Source organism: Amblyomma maculatum, chromosome 1, assembly GCF_055883805.1.
Source record: "Amblyomma maculatum isolate TAMU_Amacu chromosome 1, ASM5588380v1, whole genome shotgun sequence".
NCBI lineage: Eukaryota > Metazoa > Arthropoda > Arachnida > Ixodida > Ixodidae > Amblyomma > Amblyomma maculatum.
Window position 1 is genome coordinate 273,835,577 of NC_139344.1, and position 22,628 is coordinate 273,858,204.

General features: G+C 46.0%; 1 protein-coding gene across 1 annotated transcript in view; it reads right to left on the reverse strand.

Moving 5' to 3' along the window:
- LOC146206569 (regulator of G-protein signaling loco-like) overlaps positions 1-22,628 on the reverse strand; it is a 96,055-nt gene that overhangs the window by 57,836 nt on the left and 15,591 nt on the right. Inside the window, exons 3-4 of the mRNA XM_084591301.1 lie at positions 21,745-22,309; positions 15,183-15,496 (exon numbers count right to left, since the gene is read on the reverse strand). Of these exons, the coding sequence (XP_084447427.1) occupies positions 15,183-15,496; positions 21,745-22,309 (879 nt within the window). The remainder of the gene's footprint in view (positions 1-15,182; positions 15,497-21,744; positions 22,310-22,628) is intronic.

A 22,628-nucleotide genomic window follows, 5' to 3' on the forward strand; every position in this document is an offset into this window, starting at 1 on the left:
ATCAGCGAGCAGCACATTTCTGCTCTGTATCTTGTGCATATCCTTTTTGATCCTGCGTCTGCGCTGATAAATTTCTGGGCACTGGTCAGCAGTGCTTTTAGGGAGAATAGACAGCATCGAGGGGTAGCCTTTTTCTCCCTCAGATTCTTTACTTCATGGCCTTCTGCCAGTGGCTGTTCACATCATCGCTTGAACTATGATAGGGTTTCCTTAGTTTCAACACACTGGCAATAGGCCCTGCATGGTTTTCCAACACTTTTGAGAACACTTTTGAGAACACTTTTAGCGATCGGCAACTAAGTGGCATCCACCCCATGTCGGTTCAAACATGCTGTCTGGCGTATGCATGACAGCATTGGTAGTATACTCGCTTGGTTTCACAGTAGAACCATTAAAACTGATGTAGTTCTTTGTAGCTGTAAAAGTCTTTTAACAGCTTGTGGTAGTAGTTTGCAGCGTCTACTTTGCTCGCTGGTCTCGGTTCCCTCACTACTGATGATTCAAAAGTCTGGGAGAAAATGCTATATCACGTACAAAGAGCATTTCTTTGCAATTAATTTCCTCAATCAGTTGCGGCTATTTTTAAATTTACTAATGAACAAACATTCATTATGCTCTATGCTTTTCTAGTTTAGGAAAATGTTATATGTATTAGGCTCAGCGCGAGATTTTAACGTTATACACCTCTGCCGCTGGTGTGCTGCCATCGTTTAGTCTTGACTACAGCGGCCCCTATATCGTGTACATGAAACTCACAATATGCCATCGCCCTTCTGTGCTTCTCACAGTCGTTTAATCAAACTGCATCAGATCGTATTTTTTATAGGCCCACTTTGCGGCAAACCGTGTTGCATAAATTTGATTGCAAAACATCGAAGCAGGTAGTTTTGGAGCAGTTTTGGAGCGATAGTACATTTTGGAACAGGACGGAACAGGAAAAGCAGTTTGGAGCAGATTGGAGCAAATGGAGCAGCACTTCCACCCCTGCGTTTCAGAGCCTATCAAGTGTGGAGTTGCAGCGCACATTTGACGGCTAATTGTTAGCTCACTCCACGTGGCAGCTTGCGCACTTGTGGGCAACGTCATGTTGCACAGAGGAAGTGGAGGAGGGGGAGCACTGGAGCTACATTTCAGTTATGTGAATATCAGTGCTGCACGCACCAATGCCTTGCCCGTCACCTCAGGGTATGTGCCGGTGCGGACAAAAGTAAACGAAACATGAAATTTCATTTTAAAATTGTTCACACATTGCATAATTGAAACTGGCAGTCGTGGTGTATGGTAGCCAGTAGTAGACACCAGTGCCGTTTCATTTGGACAAATATTGTTTTTTTTGTCTCCAGTGCAGGAGGCGTAATATTAATTTGAACAAGAGTGTTGGAGCATAATTATGTTTTGGAGCACGTTTCTAAGGTCAAACGCCTTTGATAATTGCAGTTTTCTTTTTCTGAAATACAAAATCTCCAATCTGAACGGCCAAAGCATCTATAAAGATATATAATATAACACAGGGCGACCTTAGCAAAAACTTGGAAAAGACTAGCAGCAAACGTAATGCTTGCTGGTGCGCTTTATAACTGAACATCTAGTCTCACCTAATGCATTTACCTACTTTGACTAGATAGATTCAAATGTTGAGTCTACCACTTCGGTGTGCTCTAGCAGCGATACTAATTTGGAGTTCAGATTAATGGGCATGAAATTCCTGCTCCCTATCTTGCGCATATCTACTTTATTTTCCGTATTTAGAATACACCTCAAAGCCCCCAGATATGGGGTATTACATGATCCCTTTTGATCCTATGCCTCAGCTGATAAATTCCTGAGCACATGGATATTTTGACTGCCTCCTGCCAGTAGTTCATCATTCTTTGCTTGAGCAATGCTGGAGCTCATTTTTAATATTTCGGCGATAAATTCCGTATGCCTTTCTAACGATCTTGAGAAGTTGCCTAGTGATTGACAGCTTTGGCGTACCAACCCATAACGCTTCAAGAATGCTTTTGTCTGCCGCAGGCCTGGCAAGCTTGTCAGTGACAAAGAGGCTCGATGGTGAAGTACCTGCTTGTTTTCACAGCAGAACCATTAGAATAACTCGTGCAGTTTTTGCAGTCAGGACAAGTTTTTTTCCTAACCGCTCACAGTAGTTCGCGCTACCTGCTTCGCTTGCTGATCTCGCTTCTCTCCACCGGCGATTCAAAAGGCTGAGAGGGGGTGCTACGTCACATGCACAGTGCATTTTTTTTTTGCAATTATCGCCAATCGCCGGTGGCTCATACTAAATTTACTTGCGAAGAAATATTTATTATGCTCCATGCTTCCATCCCTTGCAAAAATTTATTTGTATTAAGCCCAATGCAAGATGAGTTATATCTTTGCCACTTTGCTAAATTTGATGGCAGAACATCAAAATAGCCAGTTTGGAGCAGTTTTGGAGCCATATTGAATTTTGGAGCAGGATGGAGCAGTGAAAGCAGTTTGGAGCAGAATGGAGCAATTGGAGCAGCACTTCCACCCCTGCTCATACTTGATGCATCGCTAAGACATTGTAGCGCGGGCAAGGGCTGTATGTAGCCTGTCTGGTGAAGGAACGCTTGTATGTCTAACATGCCATATGGATGCATTTTATGCCTTCAGATGTTCCTTTTTAATATTGATGATTTATATTACATTATTCTTGTGCATTTCGTAGCGCTTGCTGACAATACTACTGCGCTCATACAAGAGATGCAGTAAAAAATAAATTTTACATCAGGATCAGTTTTTCGAATGCTGAAGTCAGTGCACGGAAAATAAATTTATAAAAGTTAATACAAAGAAAACAAGAGCTGTACTATCCTTAACTCAAAACATATAGCTATTTGTAATAACGCCAGATTGATGCTGGGAAGCAACGGGATAGGCATATATCCAACAAGGTGCCGTATTCTCTGAAAGTGTGGAAGTGTGTGCCACTCAGTTTATTTTGTGGCTCTGGTGCCTACCATGTTTTTGCGCCCTTATTTTTGTGTTGAACATAACAATCATGCAAATTTGGGTAAAAAGTTCCCAGCAACTTCATTGTAGCCCGTCTTCTCCTTCCTCATTCATTATCCGGAGCAACCACGCTACCTGTAAGGCAGACTGATTGAATCCGGCTGTGGCGAAGCGGCGAGGCAGGCCACGCAGACACGCTTTCCTCGGCTCGCGCCGGGCCTCTGTCGTCTGGCAACGGTGACCCCCCACTCGTACTCCGCCGCCGGTGTGATGCGGGAGCAAAGAAGGGAGTTCCGCCGGCCGGCGTTGCACCCGCACCCCCTCCCCAAAAAGTTCCCCCGTGTGAATACCGCTTCAAGTGAAGGGGTAGCTGTTTGCTCCACTTCACGGAGTGGAGCTAGACCGTAGTCTAAGCCCATTTATGCACTTGGGCACGAGGCCCCCAAATAAGCTACTGTGTTCCCACAGAAGCTTCCATTTTCATGCATATTATGGTATACTGACCAGTTCTTGTTTTGTTTTTTTGTATACGGAATCAAACTCGCATTATATTTGTAGTCCTATATTTGTAGCATAGCAAGACATATATAAAAATGAACATATGACAACATAAATGTGACACTAAAATAAATCACATCAAGAGATCATAAGAGCAAGTCGAAGGCATTTCTGAATGTTTTTACAGCAAGCCAAAACAACATGTGGATTTATAAAAGCCATGCCATCACAAACTGACAAAGTAAAGGTACTGGTACTGGACAGACAGTCGAAGACCGATTTTTCGAACTCGTTAGGGACCACACAAAATGTCAAATAGTCAACATTTATAAAAAAGATCACTTGACTGAGGGTATAGTAATAGTAACTGTATTCGAGATCTTGAAATTTCTTCTATAAACCAACACTGTACAGTAAAAACTCGACAAGTTTTTTAACCCTTTCACTGTCACGAACGTACCGGTACGTTTTCGCGCTTTCCCTCTACAGTGTCACCGACGTACCAGTACATTCTCTATCGTGCGTTCAAAACTTCGCGCGAAGCTGGCGCACTTGGACAGGCTTCGCCATCTGTAATATCTTTCTACAAGTTCATATTTTCGCCCCGCGTTGTGTTGGTACGTAAGAGTATGGAGCGACCGCACCCACCCCCGCCACCTTCTTTGCTGGGGGGCGCGGTCGCTCCGCGTGCTACTCTATTGCGCTAAGCGCTCACGCGGCGCGCGCGTTTCGTGGTGCATGCATGCAGTGACGGGTTCAAGGGTTGTTCTGCCATCTGCCGCAGGTTTGCAGGTTTTTATTTTTATTCTGTTGGTGTGTCTGTTCAGGGGCTCGCGCCGTTGCTTCTCCAATAGCTCCGACACATGACTCGATCGCTGCTTTCGCTCTCTCTTGCCACGTCCTTGCTTGCAGCTAGCAGCAGCAAAGGAGGTTGTTTTAGCCTCTTTCCACCCCCCTCTGTCATCTTGATTTCCCAACGTGCCATTTTTCTCCATTGTGACGGGCCACCGGAAGTGCGCTCTCCATGAACATGGTTATTTTCGGATGGCAGTCCGCGCGAGACCTTCCGACTGCGAACTGGAACGATGGCTCTTTTCATTGTAAATACGAGCCGAGCTCAGAATCGGACTCTCAAGAAGTATTGAGCAGTTTTTTATGTTATCCTCATTTATCTAATTTATAATCAGACTGATCACCACAAAACATAAAACCTACAAAAAGACAGCTAGTACCACATTTCAACTAACTGGCAACTATTCTCCGTGGGATAAAGGAGGATATCAGACTCCTTTTTAGACAAAAGACTTATGATTCGGGATAGCTAGTGTAAACAACCCATCGTGGTAGCTCAGTTGTTAGGGCATTCAACTACCGAACGGTAAACCAGAGTTTGATCCCAGCAGTGGCTGGGATCACCATCACCGTCACCACCATGGCAGCCACGCTCCAATGTAAGCAAAACGAATGGCGCCCATGTACTGTGCAATGTCAGTGCATGTTAAAGAACCCCAGGTGGTCAAAATTATCTAGAGCCCTAAACTACAGCGACATTTCCTTCACGGCCTGAGTCACTTTGGTGCATTAAACCCCATAAACCAAACCAAAAATAACATAGAAACACAGCTGCAAATACAAAACCTATGCAACCTTTTTACTTATCTGTATTAGCTAAAACACTGCTCATGCAGCAAACTTTATGTTTTGAAGAGATACATGACACAAGCAGAGGCCATGGTTGTGTCATACATCTACTTCTTTGCAATCAACTAAGTACTCTTTGCTAGATGATCTGCAAAATTCTGTCAAGCAGTGTCAAAAATTATGAAGCCACTTAAGATTCTTAAAGCATTACAGTTCTCAGCTGGATTTCCTTTGTGTGTTTCCCTCAGTTTTGCTGCTACATTTGTCATCATATCACCTGACACCCATCAACGGTTGAGGTAGAGTCAAAATTTTTCAGGTGGGCAAAGCATTTTTGATTTTGAATCCTGAACATGGTGCTCTGCAATTGGTCCTTTGCGGTCATGTGAGCTTTACGATATATGTCATTGCCCTCTCAGCCAATCGGGAAGTCAACAGCAGCATGGTTTTAGTATGACAAGAACTCTGATGATAATGTGCACTAACATCGCTGCCCCCAGGCAACTGAAATTTCCCGAGTCCTCAGCTACGGCATTTCTCATAGCCTGAGTCACTTGGGGGCGTTAAACCCCACAAACCAAACCAAACCAAATCTGATGATAACAGTACAAACCAAAGCGGCACTAAAAGGAGCCCTACATATGCACGCAGTGAGTAACTGCGTTCCAAACATAGGCAAAAACCCTGGTTTAATTACTTTCTTTTTAATTTTGTTTCCTACACCAGAGAAAAGTCTAATTTGGGTGCAGAAGTAAAAAGTATATATATTGTGAGCCACCACTCGAACAAATGTCTTTATTTCAGCCCAAATAAATATATATATATATATATATATATATATATATATATATATATATATATATATATATTGTGTTTGGGTGCAAACTAAGCGATCCCCCTTATAATACTCACAGTTGTACCTACTTATAAACTCAACACTACAGACAGTCACGGAAGCTAAATGCTTACGAAATGAAATCTTTGGCATCGGAAAAAATAATGAATTGGTTCCTGGATCCCATTATAGTGGAACAAAGAATTCCAAGAGTGCACATAGCCTCCTACATGCAAAGAATGTATAGTTATACCAAATTTGGAGAGTGGCCCACCAAAATTTGGAAGTCGCAACTGAATTGGCCATAGTCCAATTAGGTTGGACACCAATTTTGGTCAAACTTGGATGAAGCCAAATTTTGGGAGTCCAGGGGGCCACCTAAATTTGAAAGGCACCATTGAGTTTGCCATACTCATATTCGGTTAGACATCAATGTGACTGGGATGTGAGTGCGGGTTCTGCGAAGAGTTTTTTGCAAAATCTATTTTCGCGCACGCAAAGACAATTTTTCAGGAGATATAGGGCAATGCTCATACAACTGGTAAGTGCAACCAAAATTCAGGAGTCTCTTAAGCGTATCGGGAGGGTTGGTGGCATGCTGCTTCTTTCCGAGAATTTCCTTAACTGTCTGCTTCAGAACCTTGAGGTCATCCTGTCCGCTGCAGGTGACATTACCTCGGACACAGTTGCGGAATTGGCTGACTACGTAGCAGACTACTCTAGCCAGATTTCTATTGCCAGGATAGCATCCACCCCATCATCAAGTCTTGTTGGCCAGCAGTCTTGCTTTAAGGCTAAAATTGATCAACTCACAGATATCACTGCTGTACTGAGAATGTTGATGCTGTATCATTGCAGTAATATCATAATCTAACTAACGGTCGTGCCATTGTTCCACTTCAGTCACTGACCAAGTCCTGGCCATGACAGGCTGTACTAGAACCATGGTAATGGTACTAGCAGCCCTGCTGGCTGCCAGTGCTGACAGTAGTACGTATCAGGGAAACGCAGTGACGAGTCCCCAATAGCAGCACATGAATGATTCTTACTCTGTACCATACCTGCCAACCTGAAGATTTCAAAATTCGTAAAACCTCCGCGACGGGGGGGGGGGGGGGGGGGGGGGCTGTTTTTTTTTTTTTTTACTTCCCGAGAATTTATCTTTAGCGACACCCTTGCTCCTTGCTCACTTACCCACAAGCAAAATCCGTGTCCCGTAGAGTAATGAGCGAAAACTCCATTGTGTCTGTCACGATTTATTTTTGCAATGCTTTTGCAGTTGCTGACTTCGCCTGCTTCAAAAACTTCTCTGTGTAGGCTTGCTCAAAGCAGGTGCCACTCTGGTGTCCTTTCACCATCAGCAGACTTTCTAGAGTTTTCTCGGAAACTGATGAGCGAAACTCCGTTCGAGTTTTGTTGACAGAGCTGAATATTCTCTCACATTCAGCGTTACTGTGGGGAATGGAGAGTATGCCCAGCATAACCATTGAGATTCTGCGGAATCTGGGCGATCCGTCGACATCTCGAATGCTTCCCAATTGCGACCACTGTATGTCGCACCTTGGCTCATTCAGTATGTCTGCTGGAATCTGATAAGCTTGTATGTTGGCAAACTCCACTTCGAGTGCATCAACTGTTTCTTCTCTTGTTTCACCACTCTGCTGGGGCAGAATAGCAGGAAATGCCATAATGAAATGGAGTACACTGCTGAATGAAGCAGTTTCTAGAGCCTGCACTTGGGCAACTTCAGCCATCTTCAGGCTGATGTCTTCCAGCGGGAACTTGTGGCGAATATAATCGCATGCTGCAGTGAAGTAGAGACGTACAGCCGAGAAGAACTGCTCTTTCTCATTTGCGGTCAGCGTCTCAACTACAGAGGAGGTTGTCATGCCAATGACGATGTCTTTATCATCTTTTTGATTCTCGACCGCTCCGTAGGCAACTTCAGGCAATGAATGGCATCCCTTGAGAACACCTGGCCGCACAAATCGAGTCAACAGATCCTCGAGAAGGCGGTTCAAGAGGCCCCTGAGCACATGAATCTGAGGAGCCTGCGACTGAAGTAGGCAGTTTGTCTTCTCAAAAAGAGGGATAACATTTTGGAGAAAAAGACAGCATGCCCTTCTTAGCTCCGATGACAAAAAAAAAAACAGGCGCTCTTCACGGGTCACGTGGCTAGCTTCTGCAGATGCCTCGCATTGAAGTTTCAGTTTCTTTACTTGTGGTGCAGAATGAACTCCTTTTCTTTTTAGTGAAGGTCCATCACAGTCGGTGCTTTTTTTTTCAACACCTGCAGCAGCCTTGGGAAGGTGTGCAGCAGTCTTTGAGGCCGGCGCAGGATTCTTGGCGATTTGTAGAGAAGTCTTGGGAATCTGGTAAGACTCCAAAAACAAGCTCTGCTTATTGCACTGTTTTGTTTCATTCAAGAAAAAGCTAAGTAGTGGTTTCCACTGGTCCAGCAGCCTCTTCAAACACTTCCCCAAAGACAGCCAACGTGTCGGCGAATGCTTCAGCATCTTCCTGACGTCGACGTCATGCAATCTTTGAAAGTCTTTTAGTCGATCTTTCCGCTTTGAGCTTTTCTCTAAGTAAAAAAAAATGTCAACCAAGGCCTCATCAACCTTTACAGGAAGACATGCAGCTCCTTTTTGGGCGGCCAAGTTGATGAGGTGGCATGGGCAACCAACCCCGATCAAAGCTGGTTGGGCCTCCCTCAATACAGTCGAAACGCTGTTTTTTTTGCCAATCATGACATGGGCATTGTCCGAAGACAATGCCAACAGGTTTTCAAGAGGCAAACTTCGGGACTTCATTTCGTCGAGAATCAGATTTCCAATTTTCTGACCCGTCACTTCCCCTTGGATTGTACCGAGGCAAAGGAGGCGGCTTTCAACTCTACTGGTCTCTTTAACGAAGTATGTCGCAACAATAGGGTAAAGCTGCGTATCCCTATTGTTACTTCCGTCCACAGCAATCGAAAATACCTGTTTTTTTAGGGCATCCAGCAAAGGAGTCTCTGCGTTCGCGGCCATTTCACGAACAATTGCCGTTGTCTTCGTCCGTCCACAGGCGTAGCGTTTGGCTTCCTCGCACTTGGGGAACATTTTCCGGAAAAGTGGTCCAGCGTGATCACTGACACTGAGCGGTATGTTGTGTTCAACTGAAAACGCCGTGAAATGGCATTCTGCACGAATCACACCGAGGTCGCTGTCACTGCGAACAAAACTTGTCAGGCTCGGCTGGCTGTCCGCGGCTCGCACGTATCCTTGGTGCTTTTTCGAAGCGATGTGGATCTTTATGTCGGACTTGCCACCATGTGAAATGTTAACATCACAGGCACACGTGGTGCAAAATCCGAACTTCTCTCCTTTCTTAGACGGCACGAAGCACGGAAATTCTGCCGTGTACGACTTCAAAAATACTTGGAAGTACTGTCGCGGCTTTGAGCCCGCCATTGCACTGCGAAACCGCTGCTACTAAAACTTCAGAGTCACACTGAGTCGGACGCGGCCGCAGATCACGCAAAAACAGAGGCCTACACCAAAGTTGTCCAAACACGTGAACAAAGGAACAGCCACTAGGTTTTGGATATGGATTCGTGTTCCCCCGAGTAGACGATAGAAGTCACTACAACGTTTGCAGCTGCTGATGATGATATCACAAATATGTGTTGCCCTCTCGTGGCCGCCAAAGGTACCATAATAGATCCGCGCGTGTGCTGTTATCTCGGAGGCCATGATAATAAATGTCCGCATTTTTTTTTCCGAAAATAAAACATTTTCCGTAAAATTTCCCACAAGATTCGTAAAATCGTAAGACTGGTCAAAATTCGTACATTTTACGGAAAATTCGTAAGAGTTGGCAGGTATGCTCTGTACCCAACAACCTAGTCTATGTCACAGAGAACTCCTCAAGATGCCATTTTGTGATGGATACGGGTGATCAGGCTGGCTTTGTGCCTGCATACTTCCCACCTCAATCCCTAACACACTGCAAGAGAAGCACCTTTGCAGGGGGTCAAAACCTCCTCCATCGCTACCTACAGGTTACACTCGGTCGCCCTAAATCACGGGAAGTGTGGTTGGCCATTTTCAGAGGAGACTTCCTTGCCATTTCTGTTTGACCAATCACCCAGCAACTCGTGTACAAAGTGACCCTTGTCAATAAACAACCTCCTCCAACCTGTGGCCGCCACAACCGCCCAAGCAACTCCGCAGCTGCCGGCATACTTTTTTTCTGCAATCGTGGCAGATTTCTTTGCCCATCACGAGGTCCAGCAACCAGTGCAACATTGCCGTCTTGATGGAGACCACTTCTTCAATACCTGCAGAGAATCTATCATGTGCTACTAGTGGGGGCACTGTTTCGCCATCAACCAGCTGCTGCTCTTCAGAGCAGCGTATCATGTCAAATGTCCCCCTGGTGACTGGTACCCCTGTGCAGACTACTGTGATTGGAATAGCCCCGCTGTTTTGAATCAATACCCAACTACCCACCAATCGCTACCAACTTCCAATGAATAATGGTGGAGATGGCAGACATACTGAAGGAAGACATAGTAACATTGTCTGGTATCTTCAAGTATGTTGGCATGACTTTTGGACTTGCTGAACATGCCTTTTGGACAGCGAAATGCAGCTGAAACGTTCCAACGTTTAGTGAAAATCACTTGTGGCCTGCGTTCTGTCTTTGCCTACCTCAATTATCTGCTGGTCGTCAGTTCCTTATCCGAGCAACACGCTCCACATCTGTGCTTGCTCTTTTCATGACTTGAATACCACGCCCTCAGTATCAAGCCGGCCAAGCGGGTTTCTGGCATCGTATGATAAGTTCCTGGGCTATCCTTGAGACAGCACAGGGAATTCGGCCTCTGTAGACTTGAATACCACGCCCTCAGTACCAACCCGGCCAAGCGGGTTTCTGGCATCGGGTGATAAGTTCCTGGGCTATCCTTGAGACAGCACAGGGAATTCGGCTTCTGTAGACTTGAATACCACGCCCTCAATATCAACCCGGCCAAGCGGGTTTCTGGCATCGGGTGATAAGTTCCTGGGCTATCCTTGAGACAGCACAGGGAATTCGGCCTCTGTAGACAAAAAGGTATGTGCCGTCCGCAACTTCTTTGCCCCAAGTTGCATTGCAAGGTCCAAAGGCTTCTCGGCTTGCTAAAATTCCACCGGTGTTTTGTTCCCAATACAGTCTGAATACTCCTGCTCCTCAATAATCTATAATCCACTCACAGCCCTTCCACTCCTGCTGAGTAGGTATAAGCTGCCATAGCAGTTTTGCAAGTCCACAAGAACACCCTTGCCTATGCTGCTCTACTCGTGTGCCCTCTGGCCGATGCCCTAATGCATCTAGTCATTGATGCTTCCTGTGTATCTGTCGGGGCAATTCTAAAACAGCTTTAGCATGAGTCCTGGTACGTGCTGGGTTTCTACCCCAAAAGCTCAAGCCCACAAAAACAATACAATAAGGTTGGGCACAAGCTGCTCGCAGTCTATCTCAACATCCTGATCTCAGAATCATTCGAGTTCACAGTGGGCCTCAGGTACAGGGTGGTACACTCTAAGTACTAACACGGCTCAGCGTGGTCGCGCTACACTGAGCGCTGGTGCACAGGAGTCTGGAGGACGTGCTTAATGTCTGCTACAGCCCACAAGCGCACTGTGCTTTCCTTGCAAACATGCAGAGATGGCTTATCAAGCTTCACTCACTGCAGCGTATTGCTGAGCCTATATCAATTGATGCATCATGCTAGCTTGGCCGCGTTAATTTCTTGGCCTCTGGCAAGGCTGATAAACACCTGCCCAGTTAAGCTAAGCGGCTGCTCTATCCTAGCAAGTGATTCTCGGATGATTTGTGAAAGGTCAATCCATTACACATTCTTTCGTTCGTTGCCTAACAAACCACACGCTATCATTTTAAAAGTACTGATACCACTTTTTTCTTTGTTACTTATCTATTATGCTGCCTCAGTAATAAAAACCCCAGAACAGTGCAGGCACCGCGCACCTCCGTGCTGTAGCAGACGACGCAAAGCACCAATTGGTGCTTCGCGTCGGAACTCACATGAGAGTTCCGGAAGAAATCATTTTTAGTTCCAGTTTTTGCCTTGGGGACGTTTTTTCCTAGTTGCTGAATCTTCAGGGGCCGTTTCTTCTGGGGTCGTTTTTTCCGGGGACGTTTTTTCCGGGGACGTTTTCACCTACATCCGCCCTTATCGGCCCATCACTGAGCGTTGGCGCTTCGTCACTGATTGTTGATAACAGGATGCCGCGTCACCGGCGCGCCTCTTACCTCTACCTTTCTTCGTTTTTTTAGGCCAATATGACGCTTGAACCTAATTTTTTCGCGTTTTACGCCGTGGTCGTGATGACGGAACGTCGCTAAACCAGCTAGGCCTAACTACGAGACCTTTTCAAAATGGCACCAGGCCGCAAGCAGTCGACGCCGGCAGCCAACCAAAAGTGGCCTTTTGGGTCACTTGACCTCAATTTAAAGGGCCAAACGTTCAGATTCGTAACTTTGGAACGCTGTAACATCCAAAATAGGTGATATTCTTCAACCAAAATTTGCAGATAGCTGCAGAAACGTTTCAAGACCGCAAAAATAAATCCAATTTTTAGACCAATTTCGGCCGCGAAGACCCGTGTCCCTCCTTTTTCAAGCCTCTTCCGACTCCCTGTCCTTTTCAACAGTGCCTCTGCTCATCTGCTCAAACAGCATTGTGTGATACACAATGCCAGTGGTTGTCCATATCAATATCCTCCCACCGCTTCATGCCGCCAAGTCTTCAACTAGTTGCACAGCATTAGCATTTGGCCAAAGCAGCACCTCGTGACATCTAGATTTATTTGGCAAGCACATACCGAGGTCTGCACCGCTGGCCTCACAAGTGATTGAACTGTCAGTGTGAAAAAATGACCTGCCATACAATATTGCCCCCAAAAACTTTGTTCTCCTGACTGTAATTTCAACCATGTCGACATCGGTGTTGTTAGCCCTCTCCCATCAACATGCAGTTGTTATAACACTGTTATGTGTTGACTGCTACACACGGTGGTCGGAAGCCTTTGCATTGCCTGACATTACGGCATCTACTGTGGCGCCCACATTCGTCATCAGATGGATTTTCTGCTTTAGTTGCTCTAGCATAGTCATGAGAAATGGTGACGACCAGTTTGAGTGCAATTTGTTCCGAGCCATAACTTGCCTTAGCATGTGCCGTATTCACACAACTGTGTATAATTCCTCATCAAATGGAATGACTGAATGCCTACATCACCAGCTGAAGGCCGCCTTTGTCACAAATAAAGCTTGCTCTTCTTGGCCAGATGACCTTGCTCTGACCCTCCTTGGCCTTTGTGCAGAAATTAGACAAAGACTCCAGTGCACGATGGCTGGTCTACCAAAACACTCATCTGCCAGGGAATTTCTTTGTTTCGGCATATATAACAAGTGTATCTCGCCACCCGCCTAAGTCGAGCGACTCCGCTTGCTCTTAGAGCCTGCAACCTGCTTCTATTTTCCAATCAGACTGTGAAGTCTTTGTCAGAACTTCATCGAACCCATCTTATGACAGCTCTTACCCAGTCTTTTACAACCACAAGAACACTCTGAAGCTGGCCATCACCGTGCGAGAAGACAGCTGCCATTGACCATGTGAAGCAAGCCTATATTGTGCACCTTTCTCTTTCAACCAGCAGCCCAGAAACCGCCAGGCCAAGTTTATTGCCTAACTATGGACGTGCTGCAGCCCTGTAGCTGCGCTATCACCATCATCAGTGCTGTGCCGCCTTTGCACGTGGCACGCACTGGTGTCAGCTTCTGAAGCCACATGCCAGGGAGAACAAAGAAACAGTTAAAATTTCATGCTTGGCATGCTCGCCTTGAAAGTGTTGCGCCCCACATAACTTGTAAAACAACAAGTCTCCATCTTCCTGTACTGTCAATGGGTACAAGTTTTTTGTAAGGCTCATTTTTTCGGCATCACTTAGACATAAGCAGGAGCCAATTTCGCAAACCGGTTTTGCACGGCCGTGAACGCTAGGCGAAGCAGTCATTTGGACGGACTAGCTTGGTTATTTGTTTATCGCTAACATTTTAGACAGTGGCAGTAAGTGAATTCTCCACCTTATCCTTGCAGTAGCCTACTAAGAGCACGCAATCGGACTGAAAATGGAACGTGAGCACCGTTCATCATGGCTTGCTCTAACGCTGCCTGCTGCCACTGCCACCCATAAAGAGGGGGGGGGAGGGGGATGACGGTGCATTTATGGGGGCTCACTCCGCTCACTTTTTTCCCGTGAGTTGCATCGCACGGTCTTCGCTACTGCCGTTAACCATGGAAACAATGTTATTGCTTCGCACGGGTTATGCATTCATTTGAGGCACGAGCTGTATCACAGTAAGTCATAAAGTGGCATGGACATGACGAAAGCATGACTATATTCTAACTGGAGGGTTATAGTGGTCACAGCTTAGCATGATCCGGTTCTTCGGGGCACCATGGCACATGTGGTGACCAGATTTGAGCGAGTTGCATGCTTCCCAGTGGCGCACACACCTGCCGTGTCTCCACCATTCGCACACGCGAGCGCACTCGCGGCCGCGCCCGCCATATCGAATCGAGAGCGCATGGGCGGCGCGCATAAGCCGATCACAGAAGCACATCGCGCTATACTATAGCTCTTTATTATTGACATATAAAAAAAAAACATGAGGAGCGGCGTTGTTCGTGATTTGTAAAGCTAAATTTTTGCAGAAGTTTTTTTTATTTTTTTCATGTTCACGGATTTCTCGAGCTGTTTGATTATTTGGACCATTCCCCAGGTCCCGCCATTTCCGAAAAAAAAAAAAACGGTCGGCGACTGTAACAGCTATTGAAACATTCCTCTACCAAAACATTCTAAATGAGTGTAGCAGCACGCACTGTAACAGCTTCTCAAAATATGTTATTATATGAATGCTGACATCAGGCTCAGTAACAGGTATGCCACCTTAAGACCTGTTTCTCTGGGTTCTCTTCTTGGGTAACACAGCTCAGACACAGTGATGAAAAATTTAAATAGGCATTCGTTTTGCCATTCATTCTACACCTTTCTTTCTGATCTGTTCAGGTGCAGTAAAAAGGAAAAAGAAAAAAAAAAGTATGAGAGAAGTCCACCCACTGTTAATAGATGCTATGGGCCATCAGGCTACTTATGCAACCAATGCTAGTAGAACACACCCTGCGTGGAGTTGCTGAAGAACTGCCATCCTCTCCTTTAGTAGATGACTGCAAGTCGACACTCTCCCCATCAGGACAAGGGTCTGCGGCCGTAAGCGTATCATCCAGCAGGGAGCCACCAAGCAGTGTGCTGTCTGCCCAATCAGGCAAGGCAAGAGGGGCCTCAGCGCTGCCAACAGGGTCCGGCATAGCCCGTGCTCGCAACCGCTCAGCATCTGGGCACGCAGGTAGTGCCCCCTGCCGGTCCAAGCTGAAGCTCTGGAACCGTGGCTGGCTCTCCACATCCACCACAAGCACACGGTCACTTGAGTTACCTGTGCTCCCCAAGCAGAAACACAAGCCCAAGGGGTGGTGCTGTCATACACTTCACTGACAAATTTCAGGTACAAGCCTTAACTGACAACTTTGAAACACTACTCAGTAGAGATAACTCTGGAATTTCACACCTGCAGCTTTTGTACTCAGTTTCAAATACCAAATGACCAAGGAAACAACTGGGGCAACAACATTTATCGTGCCAATCATTTTCAACTATTCTCCATACTGAACTGTCACAAACCTCTTGCAAATTTTCATAAATTATACGTAAAACTAGTCACTTCGTCCTCCCCTCACATGATATATTCAGGGCACTGTACAATGCACTGTGCCACGAACCTAAACAAGTCACTTTCACTTCAAATTTAACAGTCCTTACCCAGCACAAAGGCCTGTCCAAAACTTCAAATTTCATAACTGACTGCTTTGTAGTGGCAGTATTTGGGATAGCCTGTTGTACATTAGAGGGTCAAAAGACAAGGATATCAAGAGACGGTCACTGAGTGTGCTTACTCCTTGCTGCAGTAGCTCAATGATTTGGGCACTAGACAGCTGATCTCAAGGATGCGGGTTCACACCTAGCCACAGTGGCCGCATTTTGACAGAGGCCAACAGCAAGGCCTCCGTTTACTATGCATGCCAGTGCATGTTAAAGAACCACAAGTGGTCGAAATTTCCAGAGCCCTCCAATACAGCATCCCTCATAGCCAACATCGCAATGGGAAATTAAACCATAAGCCAAACCAAACACAGTGTGCTTACTTCGAACTGATTTTATACATGCAAAAAAGCTAGTGGCATGAACATCCACCTAGCATGTAGGAGGTGTGAGGTTCGATCCTCAGTGCCCCACTGGCATTAGCCACCATTGATACAGCGGGAGCCTTCTCCTGGCCTGGTGCCAACCTTAACTAGGGTGAACTGCTTAGTAAATGGGTATTTGACCTTGCACTGAAACAGAAGGGAAAAGAACCTCATGCCACGACGCTCTTTGGCCACAGCTGCCTTTGTGCCTTAATAATTCATCGAACAATGCCTCATACATTTTTTTTTTATCGAGTATCCCCCAGTTCCAAATTAAAGGTGAAGAATTTCTTGAAGGAAGTAATGAAGAAATGCTTACACAATCTGCGCCACGTTTCACCACCTCCACTATAACTCGTGTAATTTTACACATTGCTCTTGAAAAGCACCTCACACTTGTGAAAATTAGGATGGCAAGCTCTCTCACCGTTGCTACATTTCAGGCAATAATGCATGAATACCCGGCTCTGTGGATCGCCGAGCAGCGCGAAAGCTAGCCTGTTTAAAAATGTCTCGAAAATTATCATCTCACTTTTTATGACTTGTACACAGCCAGCACTCAGAGGATTTTCCTCGTACATTATGTGTGCATCTGAGAGTCACTTGCTGAACTGCATTTTTGGGACTCTTTAAGTTAGTGCTTTTATTATCTTTATCTCACACAAACATAGGATATAGTCGTAACCTACTATACATTATGTGAAAGACCCAGCACAGATATAAGCCCCGCTGTACCATGCCGTCCGAACGTCCTAGCATGGCCTAGGGGTTGCAAGTCTGACCTGGGATCCAAGGATCACAGTTTGATTCCCATCTTCCCTTCCCATTTGACAGCTACTAACTTGAGCACCTGCATGGCTGAATCCATGTAACCTGCCAACTCCCACATGCCAGACATGCTTGAAATTTTTTCACTCACAATGCCGACTACGATCCTGGCACCTAGTTTTCCCGCTGAATTCTCACATGTTAATATTACGCATTAGCCGGCACAAACTAAGCGCAGCCCTACTCTCCCAAAACCGCCCTATACCCTCCTCCGCCCATTTCCACCTTACACTTTCATCCTTCACTCTTCTGCCGCAGCCCTCCTCAATCCCCAGGTACATACATACCCCTGCTGCGAATTTCATTCTTGCCCTTGTGCGGGCTGCATTCCTGAACAAGGGCTATAACCTTCTGCTGTCACAGTAGTCACCTTTTGGCTTCTTCTCGTAGCACCACCATCGAGCTGCCCATTCTTCAGCCCTTGCCATAACGTCCTTCCATAGTAGCCACCCTCTGGTTTTCTCCTGTGGCGGACCCATTATGGTTGCACATTCCTCTAACTCACCACCACAGCCCGTGCCATTAAAGGCACCTGCTGCCTCTCATCAGAGAGCCCAGTCCTCTAAATGCAAGATTTCCATTTCTCCACTCCACCACCTGCTAGCAGTAAGAGACAGAGTTTCACTCTGCTACTACCCGCCATGGCTGGTAAGTGGCTGGTTAGGGCGCCGATGACTATGCCAACGACGACGGCATGCAGTCCAGTAACAAGTGCCGAATAGCTACACTGTAAAAGCACATCTGTTTAACACTAATGCCACCCTTTTTTATTGCAGATTGCCGTAACGGTTTGCTTTCATTTCCTCTTGACTTCTCCCAGTGCACAACTTTCTACCCGCTTTATTTTACAGTAATGAACAGTGCCTTCTGATCCGAAATGACACTGTACAGGTAACCATGACCAGGAAAAAATGAAATACAGCAGAGCCCCATATATCGAACCTAGATATTTAAAACCATTGCCTATATCAAACACACAGATTATCGCTTTGAAAATCCTGTGCAAAATACATGAAATTCACACTGCAGATCGCACTAAAAATTTTCCAGTCATTCACTATGTGCGATGCGCAAAACGCCGACAATGCCGCCTGTCGCCAAAGCAGCAAAGCGTAGGCGGGCTCAGTCGGGTGCTGTTCGCGTCAGCGTCTATGCGCGTGCATCGTGTTTTCGTCGTTGGTCGCTGTCCTTTAGCAGTGTCCAGGAAGAATTAATGCGTACATAGTTGGTTCTTCGAACACACATAAAACCTTGCCAGGAACACGTTTGTATAAAGTTTCAGTGATGCTCCACGAGAACGACGGGGGCCATGAATCGCGGCTGTTCGACGCAGAAAGCAACCAATCGCCCTGAATGACATTTATTCAGGTTAAGGTCATTTTTTCGACGTGCTGCTACACGACCAAAGCTAATGCCATTTCCAAATTATGGTGACTCTGATTGATATGCAAATATTGGAGTGCCTTCAATATGTTGCGAAGATGAAGGCGCTGTAAACGAAAGCAGCCTTTAAATTGGCATTCATGTCTTGCATATCTAGTAATCAACGTTTTGATTAGGACTATCAATTACGAAGTTAGCGGCTGTGTCGGCGGCATTTGTTTTCGAAAGGGTACGGAAGGTGCGCACGTCTGCGCTCGATTGCGCACGCGTACGAGTTTCAACAATTACACTTTCCGCACTAAAGGAAGTGTCACGAGCAACACGTAAGATAGGCAACATCTAGTGTACTGTCCGACGGCGATTTTATAGAACCTTCGGGCATCGCCCTATGGCATAGCATACTACAGCCCCGTTGACTCCCGTACATTTTTGCCAAATCATTCGCTCGGCGTATTAAGGCCCGTCGAAAAATGCTCGAGCTTAGCCTCATCAAGAAAGAATACCGCAAATTCGTAACGCTTGCTACATCGGATGCCGCGAGCTTACCGTAACGACGCTGCCCGCGAAGGCGGCCGACGACGACGCTCTGGCCGTGTGCTAGGCCTAAATGGTTTCGCATAAAAGTCGTAGCTGGAAGTGCTTTGGAAATAGTAAATTTCCTGTTCACAAAACTGCATTATCAGTTCAATTGCCTCGCAAATTGTCTTAAAGTAAACGGAAGGTGTAACTTCGGCGACGCCTTAGCAGCGGAGCTAGAGAACGGAATCTGATGAGCTTGCTAAAAGCCGAAATTTGCTTCTACTGATGTTATCCCTTCTGCGGTGGCTACAGGTTGGCTGGCAGCGATGAGTGCGTTTTTTTTTTTTTTTTTTTTTTTAACGATGCTATTTGGCATATTTCTCATAGATGACTAGCTGCAAAATTATAGGAGCACAGTAGTATTTAATGCAGGTGGCACTTTTGTAGTTTGTTTTGGGTGTATCTTCTCACCGAGTCTCTGGTGTCGACATAACACATTTCCTCATTGATCGCATTCGGATGAGTACCTCAAACTCATTCGATACCTAATGTCGTTTTCATCGAATGTCATTATATTTTCTCATGTAGCAGCAAACAAATATAATTTTGAACGAGCGTCATTCGATGGAAAAGGCATTAAATTTGACTTGTGGCAGGGCTGAGTGATAACTATGTTCTCAGTGTTTTCTGCTTGTCATTGCACCTTCCGTGAACACAACTTGGTCGCGTCCGCTAGCCGGGAAGATACGATACGCATTAGATTTGTGAAACGCTTAGCCAGACGATCTTTAGCGTGCACTGACATCGCACAGCACATGGTTGCATTTTGCGTTTCTCCTCCACTAAACGCGCCACTGCGGCGGGTTATTGAACAGATATTTGCTAATATGCGTTTTGAAACTTGCCATGCAATTACTTTGAAGACCAGAGCCAGTGTTCCTGTTGTCTGGCAAGATTACGAAAACATAACATGTCGCTGCACTTGCTATTCAGACAAAGGGCTCTAGAGCTTGTTATAAAGCGCCCTGTAATTCTGCAGTTGGGCGCGAGGGTGACACAAATGAAATGAAGATGATACTACAATAATAAAATAGGATATAAAATTTAAATCTAATATGCTCCTGGCTAACCTGTGATGATGCAGCTTTTCAGATATTGCCTCTGCTGATATCTCACTCCCTCATGAAATTATCTACCCGCTCTGCCTTTATGACGACGGAATACGTGAAATCCATGCCATACAGGCAGTGGTAAAGCGCAAGCATGAAAAATCTGAACTCTTATTACAGGAGCCCAATATGCGCTATTTTTCTGATGCTCAGAATGCTGGTTTGCAAGCTCGCTGGCTTTGTATGCGGTCGCACCGGTACAAAACCGCTCGCAGTTTCGACGGCGCTGCTTAGTTTACTGTAGCAATATATTGCATGTAAACGAAGCAAGCGTGTACCATTAAGCAAAGAAAGAACATTGGTTCATAGGCCAAGGAATGAGCGAATTAGAGTGGCGTTGTAATGAAAAAAGGATACTCAAAATGAGCTCCACTTTGTATGCAACCTTGTTGACACTCGTCTGCAGCAGACACTAGATGCATATGGAGGCGACATAGTTCCAGACGGCCGTGATATCAAACACATATCCACTATTATAAAGTGCGATCCCCTTGCGCACACTGTCACCGCAAAAGTGCCAGCGAGTCGCGCACAAACGGCAGATCGCACGTGAGCACCACGGCCACGCTTGCCGCATGAGGCCCGCCTCGGGTTCTGACACCCGCCGCTACGCGGCTTTCAGTGGTGCCCCTATAGGCGCTGCGCATGGCGTATATATATAGGCGCTGCGCGGCACCTACTGGCAGCGCTAACACTGTAAAATTTTGCAACAAGGTTAACGTGGGGTGCACTTGCAAATGAACTTTGGACCCTTGTGCTCATTTTTCACCATGCTACATCACTGCTGTGCGGTGAAGCAAAAAAAAAAAAAAGAAGAAGTAAGCCTACCAGCAGGTGCTGCATACACCAACTGTGTGTTAATGTGAATGGAGAATTATTCTATCTATACTTTACAGCATACTGACAACATGGTTACGTCTTATTACAAGCAGCAGCTTCAATGCAAAGCATGCTAGACCCATCAGTGCTTTGCACCCTGCCACATCCTAGCAGCAGCACCTACAAGAGGGTGGCATGTCGCTACTAGCATGGGTGCAATGCATGTTCACTTCTAAGCTGCAGATAAGCTTCTCTTTTGCCATTTTTTTATATGTCAAATTATTGATACATCAAACTACCGTGTGATCCCCTTCAAGTTTGACATATCTGGGTCCAAGCGTATGATCATTCCTGCCCCTACCATGATAGTCTAAAGGAACAAGCACAGTAGGACAAAGCGATCTGCATGGCTCCATTTGCCTCGCTGGAACGAAAAAAAGACCCCGCCATCTTTCTAAGTATTAAATATACACCCTCATCAAATGCATGACAAACTTCAAATAAGGTGACCCTCTTATGAAGAGGGTCTGTATCGTTCATCGGCACAAAGCCTTTGCAGGTCAACAGGAATATTAAACACCATCCAGTAGTTTGAGCTGCACTCTCTCGCATGCTAGCCTTTTCAACAAGTATGACTATGCTGGCAAGAGGAGTGTAGCATGTGCCAACATGACATTCCTGGTCCTTTCCAAGGAAATTGCTACAAAAAAAATCCTGCCCACCTTCATCCCGGAAGCCAATCCCACTGTCACTGTTGCTGCTATTGCTGCTGCCTGCTTGGCTGGGCTGGGGTGATGCATTGGGACCATCAGCACGGTGATACAGGGCAGCCACGGCGCGCAATATGGGTTCAGCCGATGTGTGCAGAGGTGCAGCTCGCAAAACTCCCGGAGGAAGCCTTAGACGTGAGTCCACCATAAGGACATGACACGATAGGGCACCATCTGCTCCTTTGGTAACCAAGCCAAGGAAGCGGCTGTCATCAGCATAAGCAGCGCTGAATGCAATACGGTCGGCTGGGAAGCGTGCCAAGACTGCTCCCCGTAAGTCCGCCAGCAGCACCCCATCACGCAGCACAGACAGCTGCACAAGTGTGTGCACTTTCTGCTCAAGACGCAGACGGCGCACACAGCTGCGGATGGCCTGGAGCCGCGAGCCAGCTACTTCACGTGGAAGTTCAATAGTGCCAAGGTAGCCGACCACCGTGCGTAGCACCAGTGATGTGCGCAGCCCTTTCTGCTCAAGGATCAGCTCCAGCAGTGCTTTGTTGCTGTCTCCTTGACTGGCCTGTAACAGAAAGTGCAGAGAAAAAGCCATGTGAAGAGAACAAGACACAGAACAAAAAAAAAGCCTTTCAGAATCATCATCTATCAACAGACATGATATGCAGCTACTGGGTGACAAATCACATGAAGGAATTCAAATTGTTTTAAAAAGTATTGACACTGCCAATTTCCTTAAAATCCTTCCTTACAGCAGCAGGGCATATATACAATAAATAAAGCCTTGATAATTTGAACTCTTTGGGATAGCAATAAATGTTTATATTAACCAAGCAAAGCAAAAAATTTGTATTTTGTTTTTCTGTGAAAACTTTTGCATACTG